Genomic DNA, 18,507 nt, shown 5'->3' on the forward strand with positions numbered 1-18,507 from the left:
ATACCGTAAAAGTGCAATAATACACTTGGAATCGAGCATATTTTGAAACGGATGAAGCCATGCGTTAAGAAGGAGCTGTTTTAGGCTCAATCCAAGTTTCCATTCTAAAGCATTGAGACTGGGTTAAGGGTAATTCTAGGTATATGGTTTGTGACATGTCATACTACATGTATTCATGAGGTGGCTGCAGTGACGTGGCTGGGATACCCAGAAATGGTGATTGTGGAAGAAGGGAGGGGTTTTTATCAAGCCCTTTTGTGCACTCCATTTCTCTGCCAGCTATCCAGTGCATCTCTCTCTCTCTCTCTCTCTCTCTCTCTCTCTCTCTCTCTCTCTCTCTAGCTCTCTTGCTACCAGAATCAGATTTTCTGTTGGTAGTGCACCATGTTGGGGCCCGACTGTCCTGTGGGATTCATGCAAAGCATTTTCTGCGAAAAAAAAAAAAAAAAGTTCAATCCTGCTCGGTTTAATTTTTTTTTTTGCCACTACACGCAAATTAAGTGCAATGTTTAATAGAGCTGAGACATTAAACCACATCATTCTATCATTCTAAAGTTTTATGAGCTAGCAGTCCATATAAGTTGGGAGTGAGAGAAAATCAGAAGACCTGTCTGTCTGTCTGTCTGTCTATCTATCTATCTATCTATCTATCTATCTATCTATCTATCTGTCAATTGTATATGCTCATTACATCTGTCACCAGGCCCAGTGAGATGCATTCCATATCGCAAATTCTTAAAGGATTGTTCACCCAAATTTAAAGTCTGAGATCATTTGCTCACCCTCATGTTGTTCCAAACCCATATGACTTTCTGTCTTCTGTGGAAACAGAATGACAGCCTCAGTCACCATTCACATTCATTGCATTGTTTCCGTAAAATGAAAGTGAATGGCAACTGGGATTGAACATTCTTAACATCTACTTTTGTGTTCCACAGTTGAAAGAAAGTCATACAGGTTTGGGAGCACATGAGAGTGAGAAAATTATGACAAAATATTTACATAAAAGGGTGCTCTTGGTAAAAAATAAATAAATAAAAAGAATAATGGTATTATATGGAGAAAATATTGCTACTCGCTAAAGGTTTCACTGAAATAAGTGTCCTAAAATACCTTACTGGTCTCTGTGACAGCACTTGGTACAAACTTATCTTTGGAGGGCAGGGTTTTGGAAAGAGGGTGTGTCTATTTCAATGGCTCAGTCTCATGGAAGTTCCTGAATGGCTAAAATCAGCATCTTTAACAATCCCTTTGAGATTGCACATTCATGTCCAAGCTGCATTAAGTTATTCTTCGAGAATCTGCATATGTTAATGACATGATATTCATGTTGTTGACACAATGCCTACTTCAGTTCAGATAGTACAGTGAAGTGTGAATTCCACTTGCAAGCATCAGCACTCCCTACTTGCTTCCTCACTTCAGGAGGTAGAATTGAGAAAGAGCATTTGTCTGTGTGGTGGTCTCGCTGATGTCAGGAGTCAATCACAAAATGAAGCCAGGCATCATCAGTTGTGCTGGCTGTCCAACTACACGGTTTTCATTTCCCCAGGTACTTCAGTCAAATCCAGTTAATAGCAACATTGTGTTTCCAGTATTAAAGTACTGCGGTACTAAACCAGTACCACCCAAAACACTGAGTAAAAGATGACAGAATATTTATTTTCGGATTAACAATTCCCTACAGTCTTTACATTTTCATTACAAAGCTGGTCTATAAGAAAATGTGCCTTGGAATGACATAAGCCTGAAGTTTGTATCATTAGTGCAGAGAGAACGGACAGGGAGCTGAAGACATAATTAATCTTCCTGAAGGTTTGGAAGTGGAGATGAATTATTCACTGCAGCTCGACTCAGCTCTCAAGATCAGCCACTGAAAGAGCTGTGATTGACATGCAGCCCATGCATTTCAGACGGCACACTGGAAATGTACAGAGAAATTGACAAAAAGATCCTTTCCTCTGATTTTGTAGAAGATACTGTCTGTTGTAAGTGTCATCAAGCTGTTCTCAAATTTCCCTCATTTAAACCACTGTGCTTTCAAACTCTTGAATAGCACATAGAGACTCATTAAGTCAAAAAAATTGTATTCCCCAGCTGACAAAAGAGGGGTGCAAATCCAACATACTCATCTCAATAGGCACTCTTCTTACAGAACCAGCACCTGAGATAAATAAAGCTCTGTAATATATGTTCCTGGATTTAAAAAAAGGTCACAGTGACATTGCTGTTGTTGTTCGGTAGGTACACACCATACCGTGTGACCTCATCTTCTCCTCCCAGGCAGAGAAAGTGGATCCTGAAAATTACCAAGAAGACCAGAGGGTTCTGAATCCCTTGAATGCCCTACAGGAAAACATTGAGATTTCTTTTAATGAGATTTGTAGTTATTTTGTGTCTAAATGTATTAATTTGATCAGAGATTATTTTTATTTTTTTTTAGTCCTTGCTTCAGGTATTAGGTGTTAGTTAGTCTTGCGGTGCCAGACCTTTGACTAAACAGCAAAAGTTCTGGTACACATTGCAGCTTATTATGGCCAAGAACCTCTCACATAGACCGGGGTCTGTAGATCGCACTTGTTCCCGCTGCTCGGCATTGCTTGTGTGTACATTGCAGTGATGAGTATTACAATAGTATTATTGTAATAACCATGCTTTTTGGCAGAAACCATAGTTTTAATGCAATTAACCATGGTGTTGCTACAGTAATGTGGTAATATAATAACAATGGTTAATTTTGTGGTTAATGTAAATTTACCAAAAAAATACCATGGTGAAACTATGGTTACTGTAGTAAAATAAATGTTGTTTTTTCAGATGTACAGTTAGGGTTAGGTTTAGGGGTAGGGGTTAATGTAGTGTGTCTGTGGGACTCTAAATACAGTAAACCATATTTTCCCATATACTGTTATTGTTTAAATATTGGTGCAAGAAATATCTGACACTATTTGAACTAGGGTGAAATTAGAATCTACCGTTATTTGAACCAGGGTTGGGGTGCAAGTAATATCTGCCACTATTTGCACTGGGGTGTAAATAGCATATATGTACCATTATTTGCACCAGGATGCAAGTATCATCTGCCATAATAATATGGAAGTGCGAAATTGTTCGATTTAAAATGTAACAATTTTACTCCATAGAGCGAAACATACAGTGTTATTACGATTTTTTCTAAGTTTAAACCCAAACCTAAACATGATTTTAGTAGATAAATAACTGACGTGTACCACTGAAGTAAGCCATTGGGGCTGAAGAAACCATTGGGGTTTGGAATGAGAAAAGGGAAGCATATTTCACATTATTGACATACAGTAAAGAGTTGGATAGAAGGCTAGCTTACATTTGTTGTCTTTATTGTATCAGTTTGAAGTTTTGTTTGTTGATGGGTTGGTCTAAAATTCATACTTTTTCATTTGAGCCAAGTCATAGGCTATCTTACGATCTTGCCATCTCATACAAATTACGTTGTTAAGATACTATGTTGGCCTGAGTTGGGAAAAAAATATTTAAAACAAATCAAGCAAAATTCTCCACATGGTTGTAAATACAACTCCAGAAAAATAGCAGAAAATGTTTTTAGAGTGTTTGTTCAGAATACCTGCCTGAGAAAAGACATTTGAATGGATGAATACAGTTAAGCTTGTGAATCTGTTAAATTGCTACTAAGTGCTTCTAACAGACCTCTGAAAATCATTCAAAGATTTGATGCTGAGACTAGATGTTAACTAACAGAAGTGATGAGAACTTCAACTGAGCTGACAGGATCAAGAGCGGCTTATACTGTGCTGCACTGAACTGTCCTCATTGTGTTCCATTGTCAATTCTCTCTCTCTTTCTGCTGTCTCTCTCTGTATAATAGCTGCTGGTTGAAGAATGTTCTCATCTGTGAAGGCATTTGAGGGGCAGCAGTACTCCACCCTCAAGAGGCAGTGTCTACAGAGTGAAACGCTGTTTGAGGACCCACTGTTCCCAGCTGTAGACAACTCCCTCTTCTACCAGGGGAACAGGATCGGCCGTGTTCACTGGAAAAGACCCGGGGTCAGTGCTCAGAATCTATACTGTTTAAATGACACCTAAGTACTCCTAAATGGCCTCATATGAGATAAGCATTTCTCTAGATCAGCATTTCTCAAACTGAGGTCTGCATACTGGGTGTGGGGCAGGGCGGGGGGAGGGGGGTTGGATATGATATATAATTTCATGATATATATAATGATGATAGGATTATTAATGATAGATTGATAGTTGATCAATTTGATTATATCATGAACTATTACATAATTATTACATGGGCTTCCTCAATTTCCATTTTATGATAACAGCAACCTTTTTGTTGGTGGATCTTGAACAGTTGGTACTCAATGTAGGATGTACAGTACAAATACAGCAAGACATTTTAGAACAAGCCATCTACTGCTTGGATGTGCTAAAAATAGGATTCTTCTTCTTATCGATCATAATTTATGGTGATCAGTAACAAATTGTTGGTTATTCATCATCAGTTTAGTCAATTAATATTGTTGCTGTTAAGCAGAGGCAGAAGGAAAGGTTAGCCTAAGGCATATATCGGTTGTGAAGGTCTGTCATCCGTCATTGAGACACTGAAATGCAATGCTGAGTCATGTACACTTTTCACAATATACTTGAAATGGGAACTGCTAATAATCCAACACCAACTTTTGGCCAAGAGGAATTGGATATCAACAGACTTCTGGATTGTGATGTACTACAGTTGATGGCCAAAACTATTGTGGACACCTAAACACCACACCTACTGCATTTGTGCTTTTTGAGCATTTAATTTAAAAACCACTGGCATTAATAAGGAGCTGTTCTTCCCTAACAGCTGACACTTTTCTGGGAAGGCTTTCCACTAAAAGTTGGAACAAGGTTGTGGGATTTGCAACCATTCAGACATAAGAGCATCATGAGGTCTGGCTCATCATCAGCATTCCATTTAATTCCAAAGGTGTCCAGTGGGGTTGAGGTCTGTCATATTCTTCTATACCTTTTTTAGCGCAATGACGCATTTGATGTGAACGGCCCCTAATGGCAACCGAAATGACCAGATGCAGCAGTTATGGACCTCACTTTGTGCGCAGGGGCATTGCATGTTGTCATACTGGATCAAAGATGGGTCCTTTCCAAACTGCTGCCACAAAGTCGAAATCACACAATTCTCTAGAATGTCCTTGAGTGCTATAGATATAAGATTAGTCTTCACTAGAATTACTAAAATAGACAAACCTGTTAATTAGAAGGTCTCTGTATACGTTTGGCCATGTGGTGCACATTAGTTTCAATTCTGTTAGTGGTTTATGAATACTACTATGTTCCGAGTTAATAATACATTACAGCTTGCCTAAAAAATAACAAGAATATGTAACATTTAGAATCCAATGGTTCAAAAAGGGAGGAATATTGGGAAAGTGATACTTCTCCCTGTGCCTGTTTCGCTCAGGGGCATTCTGAGTGTCAAGCCTGTCCGAGTCAATAATCCCGTTCTCTAACTCACTGTCTGCATCATCTCTGCTGGAATGTTGCCCGACCCAGAATCTGACACACACATTTACTCTCACTCAATCACACCAGTGCTGTTTTCCAGTCCAGGGCATCCCAATTGCACCCAGAGTAGCTTCTGTTGGCATTAATCCATAATATAATTGGGGGGGGGGGGGTGTTCATCTCCCCCAGAAGGGACTCAAAACAAGATGTTAACTCCTAAATATGAAGATACATTTGTATTGCTCTTTTTGGCTTTAAGTTGTAAACCCCCCACAGTTCAACATTGCTAAGCTAAAATCTTCACCCTCTTAATCACAGAGCATATCCAGCACCTTTGTCATGCTAAGGTAATACATAGCTGACATTATATGTATCATAAATACACACAAATGAAATAATATTTAAATAATACACAGACTAAATAACATTTCTGCATAAAGTGCACGTGCAAACGTGTGCAAAAAGTTCAGGACAGTACAGTAATTACTAAAAGGAACAGGACAATAGGCACAGTAAGAGACCGTGAGAGACAGTGCAGCACTGATGAGTACACATTTGTAATCTGAGTAGTGCGAGTAGAACTGAGTAGAGTTTCATAATACTAAATACTAAATATGATTTGTATTTTTATAATGGATTTTCATAATATTAAAGTCTGGGACAAAGTTAAAACGGTAATATTTATACATAAAAGGCATTTGATAAGTACCCAAACTAAATGATTAAGCTGATTAAAAATTATTAAAACATTTCCAGGTCTGTTTTAATGTGACCTTCATCACATTACCACTCTTGTTGTTTGCATGTGTTGTTATTGCAGTGAATGACTGTTGCGATTCATCCAGCTGCCATCCTCTTTGAATGTAATGCAGTTCTGTGATAAAATACTGTACATGATGATGCCGAGTCTGAGCAGTGCCGCGCCACAACAGAGTTCAGCACAAGTGTCACATGCTGTGTGGGAAAATTAATTACCGTACTGTAAAGGCATATAAACGGGCAAGGAGGAGGCGAAAAACCTGCTTGACAATATAAATAATAGTTTATGAGAAACCTAAACAAAAGACACAAACACACATGACGGCCATGCCCGTAAACGATCTCTCTCTCCCACACCATCTTCCGCAGTCAGCCTTTATTCCTCTTGGAGGCTTGATTAGCCTGATAAGGGACCGGGTGTGTAGAATCACCACCCGGCCCCGCCCTCCGCCCTGCCACATTCCTCCCTCATTTTCTCAGGCTGGGGAGCCCCCGGCATGACGTACAATCAGTGTCAGTGGAATATGACATGACTAATAAGACTGTCACTTATCCATATTGTGGGCTCACTGATGTCTGTACCTATGAGTCTGTGTTCAATGATTCTTTGATTGGTCAGGAAGCCAGATCTGTCTTATCTGTCAAAGCTGGCCAGGCAACAGACTCAGTATGAATCACATTAGTGTGTAAACTACAACCAGGAATTACAGTGTGTGTGTGTGTGTGTGTGTGTGTGTGTGTGTGTGTGTGTGTGTGTGTGTGTGTGTGTGTGTGTGTGTGTGTATGAGTGTTAACAGGGGCATCATGACCAGTTTTCATTTTTTTTGGGGGGCACACCAAAGGCTGTCCTTGTTGCCCTGGGCAAAATAATTCATGACTGAATATAGTACTGTACTGTAGGTCTGTATAAACAAACGAGCACTCTATGAAAGTGTGAGTCACGTTAGTCTAGTGGTATTGCTGTCATATCATTTTCAAGAACCCCCAGGTCCAAATCCCAATATGACATGTGATACATGATTTATTTTATCATTTTGGTCATTTAGCATATTTTGTTTTATTTATTTTTTCTATCCAAAACGACTTACAAATGAGGAGAATGTCAAGCAATTTGTCATACAAAAGTCAACAATATCTGCAGTCTGCATTGCACTGCCAAGAGTAGCTGTAGTAGAATAGAAGCTAGCGCAGAAAAAAACGACAGAAAAAGAAAGAGATTTCTTTTAAAATGGTAAGTTCCAGTATGCTTGTGGACTGGTTAAGTGCTTTCTGATTTTTTTTCTTCATATTTCACATATACTGTATATACTGTATACTGTGCAAAAATCTAGACACATTGGATGTTAATGCTAACCTTAACACTAATTTCACACACACATTGACTTAAGATATGCATTTTCTGCTTAAATCAGTAGGAATAGTCAATAGGAAATATACATTTTAGATTTCCAAACAGTCCTATTGCCTGTAACAGATGGTATGGACCCCACGGAGGTGGGTAGAGGATTATAGAATTGTTAGTTAAAAAAGTATTTGTGGAAGGTGCAAATTGTTTGTGTGTATTTATATATATATATATATATATATATATATATATATATATATATATATATATATATATAGGATGTTTCTCTAGCATCCATTATAAGGTGTTAGGTTTATTAAGTGTCTTTTATTTTGAAGTCCTGCCCTTTTTTCCTATTTCCCTTGTTGATTAGCCTTGTTATTCTCGTTAAATGCCCACAAGTTCTGTGTCTTTGTCAGTTCTTATACTTTGTAAGCTATAGTGTATGGTTTCCTGTGTTCCTCAAATTCTTGTGTTTTGTTTGTATTCTTTATATCTGTGTTCTATTATATCTGTATAAAGGCTTTCAGAATGGTGAAGTTTAACAGCACAAAACAAAATCCAGACACTACACACTTATCAAGTTCTAAAAGCTAACGTATTACTGTTGGAGGTGTAGAATATCTTTGCACTTATCCTGTGATTTATAAGGCATAATACCAATTTAAACATCTGTCCCCTCAGATGTTTTAGCCAAGTGGATTTTAACTGGATTTTAAACTTTCCCCACAAATTATTTCTGGCTTTGAAAATTAAGTTCCATGATAATTGTTGGTAAAAACAAACAAACATACAAACAGATGTTTGTCTGACACAGTGTTTCAGAAATCATGCCTTCGCATGGCTACATTTGGTCAGTCCACTTAAGTCTGCAGATCATTTGCTGAACATTTTGTCATCATCATCCCACCCTTATGTCTTTCAAAAGATGTATGACTTTTTCCATATGAAGCACAATGTCAAAGATGTTTTTTGTTTTTTCAATACAGCAAAAATACTTGATCACTTGCTGTCAAGTTTGCTATTAGGACGGATTTGAACCCTGTTCACCTTTAAAGCTTAAAAAAGCTGTACTTCTAAAATAGAAAATCCCATTTTACACTTATAGAAAGTGTTTTATATTTTCTTTTGGTAATTTCTTGTCTTACCTAGGTCAGCAAGTGTGCTAAAACTGCCCTCACAAAAAATAGGTGCATGATGGCCTTAATTTAAAGCAAGCTCTTTTTGTTTCTCTCACTCTCTTTCCCCTTTTATTCTTTCGCTCAATCAGTGTTTTATTGATCAATCCGAAGTCAAATTGCTTTTGAATGTTTTAAAGACTCATTGCTGCTTACTTGTTGATCAGAATCTGAAGCACTGTCAGATCTGAAAAGGGGATAATCATTCAAGTTATGGCAGATTGATATTTATTCAGATCAATGAAACTCGAAACAGCCTCACAATGCTCATAGAGGGATGAAGACATCTTCCGCCAACGTACCGAATTTGTATTCCTGTCTGTTTGAGTCAAATTTCGACCAAATTAATTCTATAATGAATAAATGAGAGGTAATATCAGAAGGTCTGATGGAAAATCAGTCATGCTCTGTGATTGTAATAAGACTTATTAGCAGACCTCAGACAAAAACAGAGTTTCAATGTTGCCCTGTCTGGGTTTCTTGGCTCTAGAGTACATAAAGTGTCTTTAAGTGCACTAGTTCCCAATTTTTGAGTCATGTGCATTTTCAGTATGCAGAATTAAATCAGAGCATATACATGTTAATTAACTTGAATTAAGCAGAAGTACCCTGCATCTATAAATAGATTATTAATACCATATATAATTACAACCCACAATAAAGAAGTCTATGGAAAGTCCTGACAATTATAGAAAAACAAATGTGTGTGTGTATCCTTGTGAATCACCTCATGCGTCTGACATCATTGCACTTAATTCTCACACACTGTGGGGGCATGATGAAATGTCTAATCTCCAGTGGTTTGAGTGAGAAAGACAACTGGTGCTGAAAGGATGTGAGTTATTCATGTGAATTCAGGGCTGGATGTATCCCAAACTATATCAAAGTAGAGAGGAGAGTACCTAACTTCTGAGGTGTGGAAATAATTTCAGATAGCAGAATGCGAAAGACAAAAGAGTGTTGTAAGAGTTAGCTTGAACTGCGAATATACTGTGAGAAAACTGAGGTATACTCTGGCCTTTTGTAAGTTAGTGTATTGGTAGCCTGCCAAAACAAATCACCCTTGCCGCTTATAGTAAAAGTGATATGCTACTACAGGCTGGTCTCACTGTGAATTAAACAAGTTCTGCTATTGAAATCTGTCTGTGCTTAACAAAATTTGAACCACTGCCCCCAGTGGCCAAAGCCGGAAGTGTTATTGATACGAATGGGCCCGTATGAGCTCCACTTTCCAGGTGAAATGTCCACAGAGTGGTGCCAGAAGTGAGTTGTAAAGCAAATTGTTTTTACTCAACTCAATTTTAATTATAGAGCACTTTCAAAAACCGCACTGGTACCAAAGTACTGTACATGGAGTTACAAAATAAATAAATAAAATCACATATCATATAATCACACAAAATTGACCTTGTAAAATGTATAATGCAATTAATTAAAAGCTAGGGAAAATAATTTTTTAAGGCCCCCTGGAAAGAGACTAGAGACGGAGATGATTTTATGAACAATGGAAGCTCATTCCAAAGTCTAGGGGCTGCCACCGCAAAAGCTCTATCACCTTAAGTTTTAAGGTGAGATTGAGAGACTGACAGACACAGCTGATTAGTTGTAAATAATTGAATAAAGTGAAGAGCAATGCATATTTTTTTAACGCTACCCCCAAACCCCAACCCTAAATGTCAATGGAGTAAAAAAAATTGTATTTGAGGGAAAATGGAACCTCTGAAGCACATTCAGCATTGATGAGCGTGATTACTTTCTGGTTTCCATGGGACCTGTGTCTCGGAAACTGTTTGCACAACACTCTCAGTTTTGCCACAGGAAAAAGTTAACATAAAAAATGGCAAATGGTGCTTTTCAGTAACTTGGCTGAATGGTGTCAATGCCAGTGTACCAAAACATTCGGTAGCAACATGTCAATTTCCCATGTGATCAGTTGGCTACTGGGAGCATGGGGGAGTCTCCAAAGATGTGTATACAGCACAAACACACCCCTCCTTTCAATGCTCCTTTGGAAGCTCCACCCCCAAAATTAATGCACACGAGACTGTTTTATGCACACCAATTCCATACACTCACAACTCTCCTGCTACTTAATCTAACATCACAACAACAGCATATATGGATTCTGTGAAACATAGCAAAATTTATGTTACCCACCTATCGAGAAGAAAAAGAGCAACTTCTGCATCTGTGTCCAAGCCTTTTTCGTCTCTGAGGTCTCTCCATCAATGAAAAGATTTGCGGCTCCTAGCCCTCAACTTATTATAATCCTTCTTTTTTAGTTTATATTCGTCTGACCTTTTTCTCTTGGTCTGTTTCTCAGCCATTTGTCCTCCTTGGAGTTTAGAAAGTTTGCATCAGTCAGATCTGCCGAATACAAAACCAATCTGACAGCTACAGTGACTGTATAGTACACCCATCAGTAGATTGGCCTATAATATACAGCAATATTATGAAATATAGCAAATAATATAACGTATAATGGCTTTTAAATCAGATGAAAACACTATGGCGGCATATCTTGCACCCATTCTGGGACATTTTGGCACTCTCAGTGGCATGTTTTTTACTTCTAGCCTTGTTCATTTCTGACACTGTAATTTCAATGTACTTTACTTTCACTTTGACCACCTCATTTTTTGTGAGAGTCTTTGGCAAAGGCTTCTGCTAAAACAGGATTGCCTCTCCTGTCCCTCTTCTTTCCTCCCTCTGTTACATGGTATTTTTGTTGTCTAGTTATCCCAATGGGACACCTTTAGGATGTTTTTTTCTCTTTTACCACAGGAGGATTGCTATTCACTCTCTTTCCTGTTGTTTCTCACCAATTTCCACTGATTCTGTCTCTCTCTCTCTTTCTGTGTTTCACCATCAGGAGCTGTGTGATGATCCTCACTTGTTTGTTGATGGGATCAGTGCCCATGACTTGCACCAAGGGCAGCTAGGAAACTGCTGGTTTGTGGCAGCTTGCACCAGCTTGGCCTCCCGAGAGTCATTGTGGCAGAAAGTAAGTAAGTGCATTGTGAGTGCGTGTGTGTATCCTATATGTATCAATTTCCCTTAATACTGTAGGCTTGCAGTGATCTAATTCTCCCAATAGGCCAGCATCATGGAAATAAAAAGAGCATATTCATGCATATGTCAAAATATCTATGTCTTAATATCTATGTTAGATTATCAGGGCTCAACAGTAAGGATGGTTCGCTGGCCTGGGGCCTGGGATCATGTTTTGTAAAACATGATAATTTTCCAACCACATTCTGACCCTTTGTCAGACACCCACTGTTATGATTGGTTCTCTGCTCTTGATTGACTTGATTTCTCCTTGCCATCTCACTGCTCACTACTACTGCCAGGGCTATGGAAGTGAAAAGGTTAAGTAGGAGTTGTTGTAGAGGCGGTCAGATGCAAAAGTCTACCACAGTGTGACATCACAATGTGGAGGAAGTAGAGAATGAGTTGGCTTGGTTTCAACAAATGCTCTTTTTGCAGTGAGGAGAAAGATTTGAGTTCTGAAACTTATAGTATGTTTTTATAGTACAATGACCTCTTATATGTTAAAAGAGCAAGGAAAACATGATCCCCCTATTATGACCCCTTTAAACAACATGAATGTGTAATGTTATTTAGTTGACTAACAGGTTTTGTCATCCATCCATCCATCCATCTTCAACCGCTTATCCGAAGTCGGGTCGTGGGGGCAGCAGCTCCAGCAGGGGGCCCCAAACTTCCTTATCCCGAGCCACATTAACCAGCTCTGACTGGGGGACCCTGAGGTGTTCCCAGGCCAGTGTGGAGATGTAATCTCTCCGTCTAGTTCTGGGTCTTCCCCGAGTCCTCCTCCCAGCTGGACATGCCTGAAACACCTCCCTAGGGAGGTGCCCAGGGGGCATCCTTACCAGATGCCCAAACCACCTCAACTGACTCCTTTCGACGCAAAGGATCAGTGGCTCTACTCCGAGCTCCTCACGGATGACTGAGCTCCTCAACTTATCTCTAAGGGAGAAGCCTGCCACCCTTCTGAGGAAGCCCATTTTGGCCGCTTGTACTTGCGACCTAGTTCTTTCGGTCATGACCCAGCCTTCATGAACATAGGAATGAAAATTGACCGGTAGATCGAGAGCTTTGCCTTCCGGCTCAGCTCTCTTTTTGTGACAACAGTGCGATAGAGCGAGTGCAATACCGCCCCCACTGCCCCGATTCTCCGGCCAACCTCCTGCTCCATTGTCCCCTCAGATTTTGTAATAATTACAAGAATTATTTAGTTTTGAATGTATGAATTGGTTGAAAACTACAAGTAACTTAAAATATCAGTAATGGTTTAATGGTTTAACAACTTCAAGCTATTTTTGCTAATAAAAAATCTCATTTTTATTATTATTTATTATTATTTGTTGTTACACAAAAATATTTTATATAAAATATCTATTGATATTTGTTCTTGACACATATTAAAATGGATTGCTAAATTGATCTTCTTTTTTTGGGAGAGTGGGGGGGGGTCTGAAAATTTTGGCAGAGCAAGTAAAAATGTGAATTTCTGGACCTATCAGCCTAGCAGAAAAACAATCCTTACCATTGAGCCCTACTGAAATATATATAGTGTGAAAAGTCATGAGGATGATCTAAACAGTCTCTATGAGCTCTATTAGCAATTTCAAGTGGCAAGCTGCTATAAGAGATGTGAGCTCTATTTGCAACCATTAACTGATGAGTGTTCAGCATAGGAGAAATGTGCTTACCTGTGGTTTCATGAACCAACAGCTTTTATACTTTGAATTCCACCCAAACCAGCTGATTAAGTTGTCAGACTGATATTCAGCTTCCACTGACTACTTTGGTGGTGGTATCCAGGTTAAGACTGTACATTTACATTACATTTATTCATTTTGGTACATGCTTTTATCCAAAACAACATATAGTGCATTCAAGGGATGCATTAAATCAGTTTGTGTGTTCCCATGGATTTGATCCCACAACCCTGGCATTGCTGGAAGCATGCTGTACCAGTTGAACCACTGGAACTACACAAGTATAATGTTAACTTTTTATGTCCTAATCATGCTTGTTATAGATTTGATTGAAGAGAGATGCTGAAACTAACTAAGAGCTGGAATTAAATAAAATCTGTATCTTTGATTTATCTGTTTATTTTAAAGCATTATTTAGTCATAAATGTAACGGTTATATCTCCCTGCATCCTCCCTCATGCTTGAGGTGTTTTCCCCTTGCCTAAGGAAATATTTCCTCTCCCCTAGAAACACACATCATCCTGAAGGGCCTGACTCATGGGGCTTTCCCTTGTGACTCCTGTTCCCCAGCCTGTCGTTTGTTTTGCTGACAGGGTCGGGCATTGATAAATGAGGATGTGTGCTACTGTCTATGCCCTGTGTTTTTGCAGCATCCTTTTGTCCCAACCAATCACATCCACTCAAATCCCAGCATGCATGCCTACTCAAGGTCAGATCTATCACAACCCAGTGATTACTGTAGATATTTGCATCGATTTTTGAAAGTATTAATTACTAGGACCACTAAAAGCACAAGTTTCACTTTGTTCATTAATATTTATTTTCTTGAATTGAGTTGCCAATCATGAGTTATCTCATTTACAGCTGCATCACAGAAGAAAGTGTCACAAAAAAGCTAACAAACTGCAAAGATTGATTAATATGCACTTATAAAAGTACCATTGCAATGTCCTGACACCAGAAATCTGTTTTGTAACCATGGCGATTTCAGTTGGGAGCTCATTTAGAACTTGTGTAATACAAACTCTGGTTAGATTAAGAGATTTAAGAGATTCATTTACAAAATCCAATTTTATAGGTCATTAGAAAAATTATTTCTATAGTTTATCTTCTTAAAGAGTGTTTTTCATGTATAAAACCCATTTATTCTGTAACATTAAAATAGAAGGCATGATATTACAAACACTACAATGTGTCTGCAAAATTACATAATTGGCTTTTTTATTTCCATTATACTAAATCAAAAATATATTTTTTAAATATTATCTGGAAAATATTTTATTTATTAAGTTGATAGCATGTCTTTTTAAGCACTATTAGAGTTACGCTACATGTAAACTTGAAGATTTTTTATTTTTTTATTTAATTGAAATGTGTTTGTAGTGTTTAGAAAGCATAATGAAATCAGCTAAATGTTAACTTTTTTACACATTTACATACCTCCTAGCACCCCCTTGTGGCCCCCCAGTTTGAAAACCCCTTGCTTAAAATACTAACTGAAACGTATCTAGGTAAGATACCACAAAAAAAAATTACACCTACATCTTCAGTACAACACAGATGTGTCTCATAATTAATGTGAGAGATTGTTAAAAAGAGTGACCAGAAAGGGTGTTTTGAGAAAAGAACCATTCAGATGAATAAATGTTTTTGTGGCATGGGGGGGACGTGGTCACGTGTCTGTCTGCTTGAGAGGGAAAGCGGTAAGGCTTGTCACCTGGGCTGTAATTACTCTAACACCTCTCATTATAGTGATGGTTGGAGGGAGACCTGATAAGGCTCGCCAGAGCGGCAGAGGGGAGAGAGTGTGTGGCACAGAGAAACAGATTATTCAGAGAGAATGCTATTTTGAGTTGGCCACCAAGAGCCATTTTTGCTTTGTGTGTGTGCATGTGTGTGAAGCTGTGCTAACTATAAGAATAAACACTCAACTGTTCACTGTCTCCTGACTCCTCCATTGCCCACAAACCTATCCTTATAGCAGTGTTGATCACTCATACCCACCAGGCTCTCTTAATTATAAGTCTCGAACTCTATGGAGCACTCTATACTTTCCAGACCAAAATAGCCATCTTCGAAGGCGAACAGAAAATGCATCACTTTACACATCTTGGCTAGCTCAGTTATCCTTTCGCCGAACTCCTGGGCATTGGCCTCTTAGCACTGGGAAGGCATGTCGGGTTATCACCTGCGCTTCTCCTGAAGACTCCTGTAGGTTCGAGGAGCTGGCGTGTCATAAGGTTGGTGAGGTCAGGCATCAAGAGCTGGGATGTAGCAATGATGTTCAGGTGGCCAGGTGCAGACATGCAGATGTTCCAACGGGTGAAATGCAAGGCCTGCTCGGAGAAGTCCAAGCGATAGACGTGCTCATTAGACCTCAGAAGACATTCTCCATCCTGTCTTTTCTGTCCCCGCTGCTGCAGACACTGCACATGCAGATGCATCAGCTCTGTCAGCTGGATATTAGGGTTAAATGTCAACTCAAGAGGTATGTTTTGGAACCTGACTGCTGTGGCCTTCTTACACAAATTCCTTAGCTATTTCTTATGTTCCCTGCTGTCAGGCTGAATTAAAGCTTGTTATCCACAGTTTGAACACATAGATTTTGAGACATCTATGTGTTGCTACATGTGTGTTTGTTTCTGTTGATGAAGAGTGGCAACCATTGGTGATGAAAATTGAAAATTCTATAATCATTTACTCGCCCTAATGTTTTTCCAAACTGTATGAGTTTTTTTTAATTTTTTGTCTGTGGAACACAAAAGGAGATGTTAGGTAAAGTGTTAGCCTTAGTCACCATTCATTTTCATTGTATGTAAAACAAACACGTGATAAAATTGAACGGTGAATTTTATTCACTAACATTATGCATAACAGCTCCTTTTGAGTTTCTCGAAAGATTTTTGGGTGAACTAGTTATTAAAGTGTGGTTTGAGTCCTTTTCTCAGACTTAAGTTTCTATCTCTGGTTAAAGGTGAACAGTACTGTGGGCCAGTGTTTCACCAGCAGTCTGAATCACAATGTGTACCTGATAGATAATGGACCAGCTCCTCTTGGAACAATTACCACAGAGGTGCACTTGTGATCTAATCTCATACTGTCCCAGAGGTCTCAGCCAGGATGAAAGAGATGCAGTTCTCCTTCACAGCTACCAAATCACTCTGATGTCCTACCAACTTTCAGCAAAAGAGAAAAATTGTGTACGTAGAAATGCATTTTTATTTTACCTGCATTTCTGAAAATGCGTTATTGTACAGAGCACTGACCTTAACTTCATCTATTAGAAATTACACAAAACTGAATTATACATTTATTTGATTTATGTTTATTAACAAAACACATAAACATTATCGAGCATACAATTTACTAAGAAATTACATAAAATTGAGAGCAAAATGTCAGAAATTAGCTGCACTGTAAAGAGTGACTATTTGCACCCAGGTGTAAATAGCATCTGCATCTCAACAGAAATATACATCAAACTAGAAAATAGGTGTCCCTGCAGTGGCATGGGTTTTAAAGACGGTGCAAATTTGTAGTGTCATCCTAGGGACCCTGGTTCGATTCTACCTTTTGTCCCACCTTTTTTATCATCCGATTTCCTAAACCAAAAAGTTTTTTATAGAGCACTTTCAAAAACCGCACTGGGTGCCAAAATGCTGTACAAGACAGGATAAGAAAAATTGACATAGTACAATTTATAATGAATTAAATTAAATGAATTAAAAGCTAGGGAAAATAAATACGTTTTTAAGGCCCTGAAAGACACTAGAGACGGAGATGATTTCGTGGAAGCCCGTTCCAAAGTCGTTCCTGTTTCCACTCTTAATATTTCCTTTAATACTACTTAGAATAATAAATAAAAAAAATATCTAAAGGTTGATTTCATCCCAGTTATTTGGCCACTGTGAATGTTGGGGAGTGCAGAGAAGATTTTGATCCAAAGGTGGGGTCTGCCTATAACACTTGTTCCCTTCCCCTTACTCCCGCGGCTCGGCATAGCTTGTGTGTAGATTGCATCACTGTATTTCTATAGTAATATTGTAGTAACCATGTTTTTTGGCAGAAACTGTAGTGGTAATACAGTAATATGGTGGTAATATAGTAACCATGGTTAATTTTGTGGTTACTATAATTTTACTACAAAATACCATGGTAAAACTATTGTTACTGTAGTAAAACAGTAAGGTAATTTTTTTTCTAATTGAAGGTTAATGTTAGGTTTAAGGGTAGAGGTTGTTGTAGAGTGTCTGTGAGACTCTAAATAAACATGATAAACACGCTGCAGTGATACTAATACTGTATGTAATATAGGGTTGGGGGGCGGGGCCAGACCGTGGATGATGCATGACAGGCTCATCAGGCTAATCAAGCCCACGAGAGGGATAAGGCCTGAAAGGAACGACCGGCAACCGCGAGGGGAGGAGGGGCTCCCTACTGACTAACTGTCGTGGTCGTGTTGCTGCCAGGGGCGGAGGAGACCCCTACCGGTCGCTAAAATGCGACAGGGTCAAAGATAAGTCCGCCATCCGTGAGCGGGGAAGGACTCACTACTGACTGCCTGAAGTGGGAGAACCTCTGCCAGGGGTGTAGGAGACCACTACCATCCACCAAAACGTTGCAGGACTTTCATCCTCCAGGGCCGTTCCGTCCACCAGGGGTCGGAGGACTGCCTCCGATCCACACGGGGAGGAGCGGCTGTCATCCACTAGAGGGTGGAGGAGTGACCGAAGACCAGGCTACGGCGTATCAGAGAACCAGCGAGTATTTATTTTTATTTTTTTCTCTCTCTCTCTCTCTCCTCTCCTCTCTCTCTCCCGCTGTCCATGTTGGCCTTTCCCCTCTCTTTTTTTGTTGTTTTTCCCTCCCCTTGTCTCCCTCCAATGTCCAAGAAGGTGGGGAAGACAAGGATATCAGTATTCATTGTTAAGAAATACAGTTTTCAACTTTTTACACTGTGAAAGATCTC

General features: G+C 39.1%; 1 protein-coding gene across 1 annotated transcript in view; it reads left to right on the forward strand.

Moving 5' to 3' along the window:
* The first annotated feature begins 1,893 nt into the window (after positions 1 to 1,893).
* Positions 1,894 to 18,507, forward strand: part of LOC127625348 (calpain-5-like) — a 41,154-nt gene continuing 24,540 nt past the window's right edge. Inside the window, exons 1-3 of the mRNA XM_052100598.1 lie at positions 1,894 to 1,916; positions 3,876 to 4,041; positions 11,663 to 11,794. Of these exons, the coding sequence (XP_051956558.1) occupies positions 1,894 to 1,916; positions 3,876 to 4,041; positions 11,663 to 11,794 (321 nt within the window). The remainder of the gene's footprint in view (positions 1,917 to 3,875; positions 4,042 to 11,662; positions 11,795 to 18,507) is intronic.

This window comes from Xyrauchen texanus, chromosome 31 (assembly GCF_025860055.1).
Source record: "Xyrauchen texanus isolate HMW12.3.18 chromosome 31, RBS_HiC_50CHRs, whole genome shotgun sequence".
NCBI classification, from domain to species: Eukaryota; Metazoa; Chordata; class Actinopteri; order Cypriniformes; family Catostomidae; genus Xyrauchen; species Xyrauchen texanus.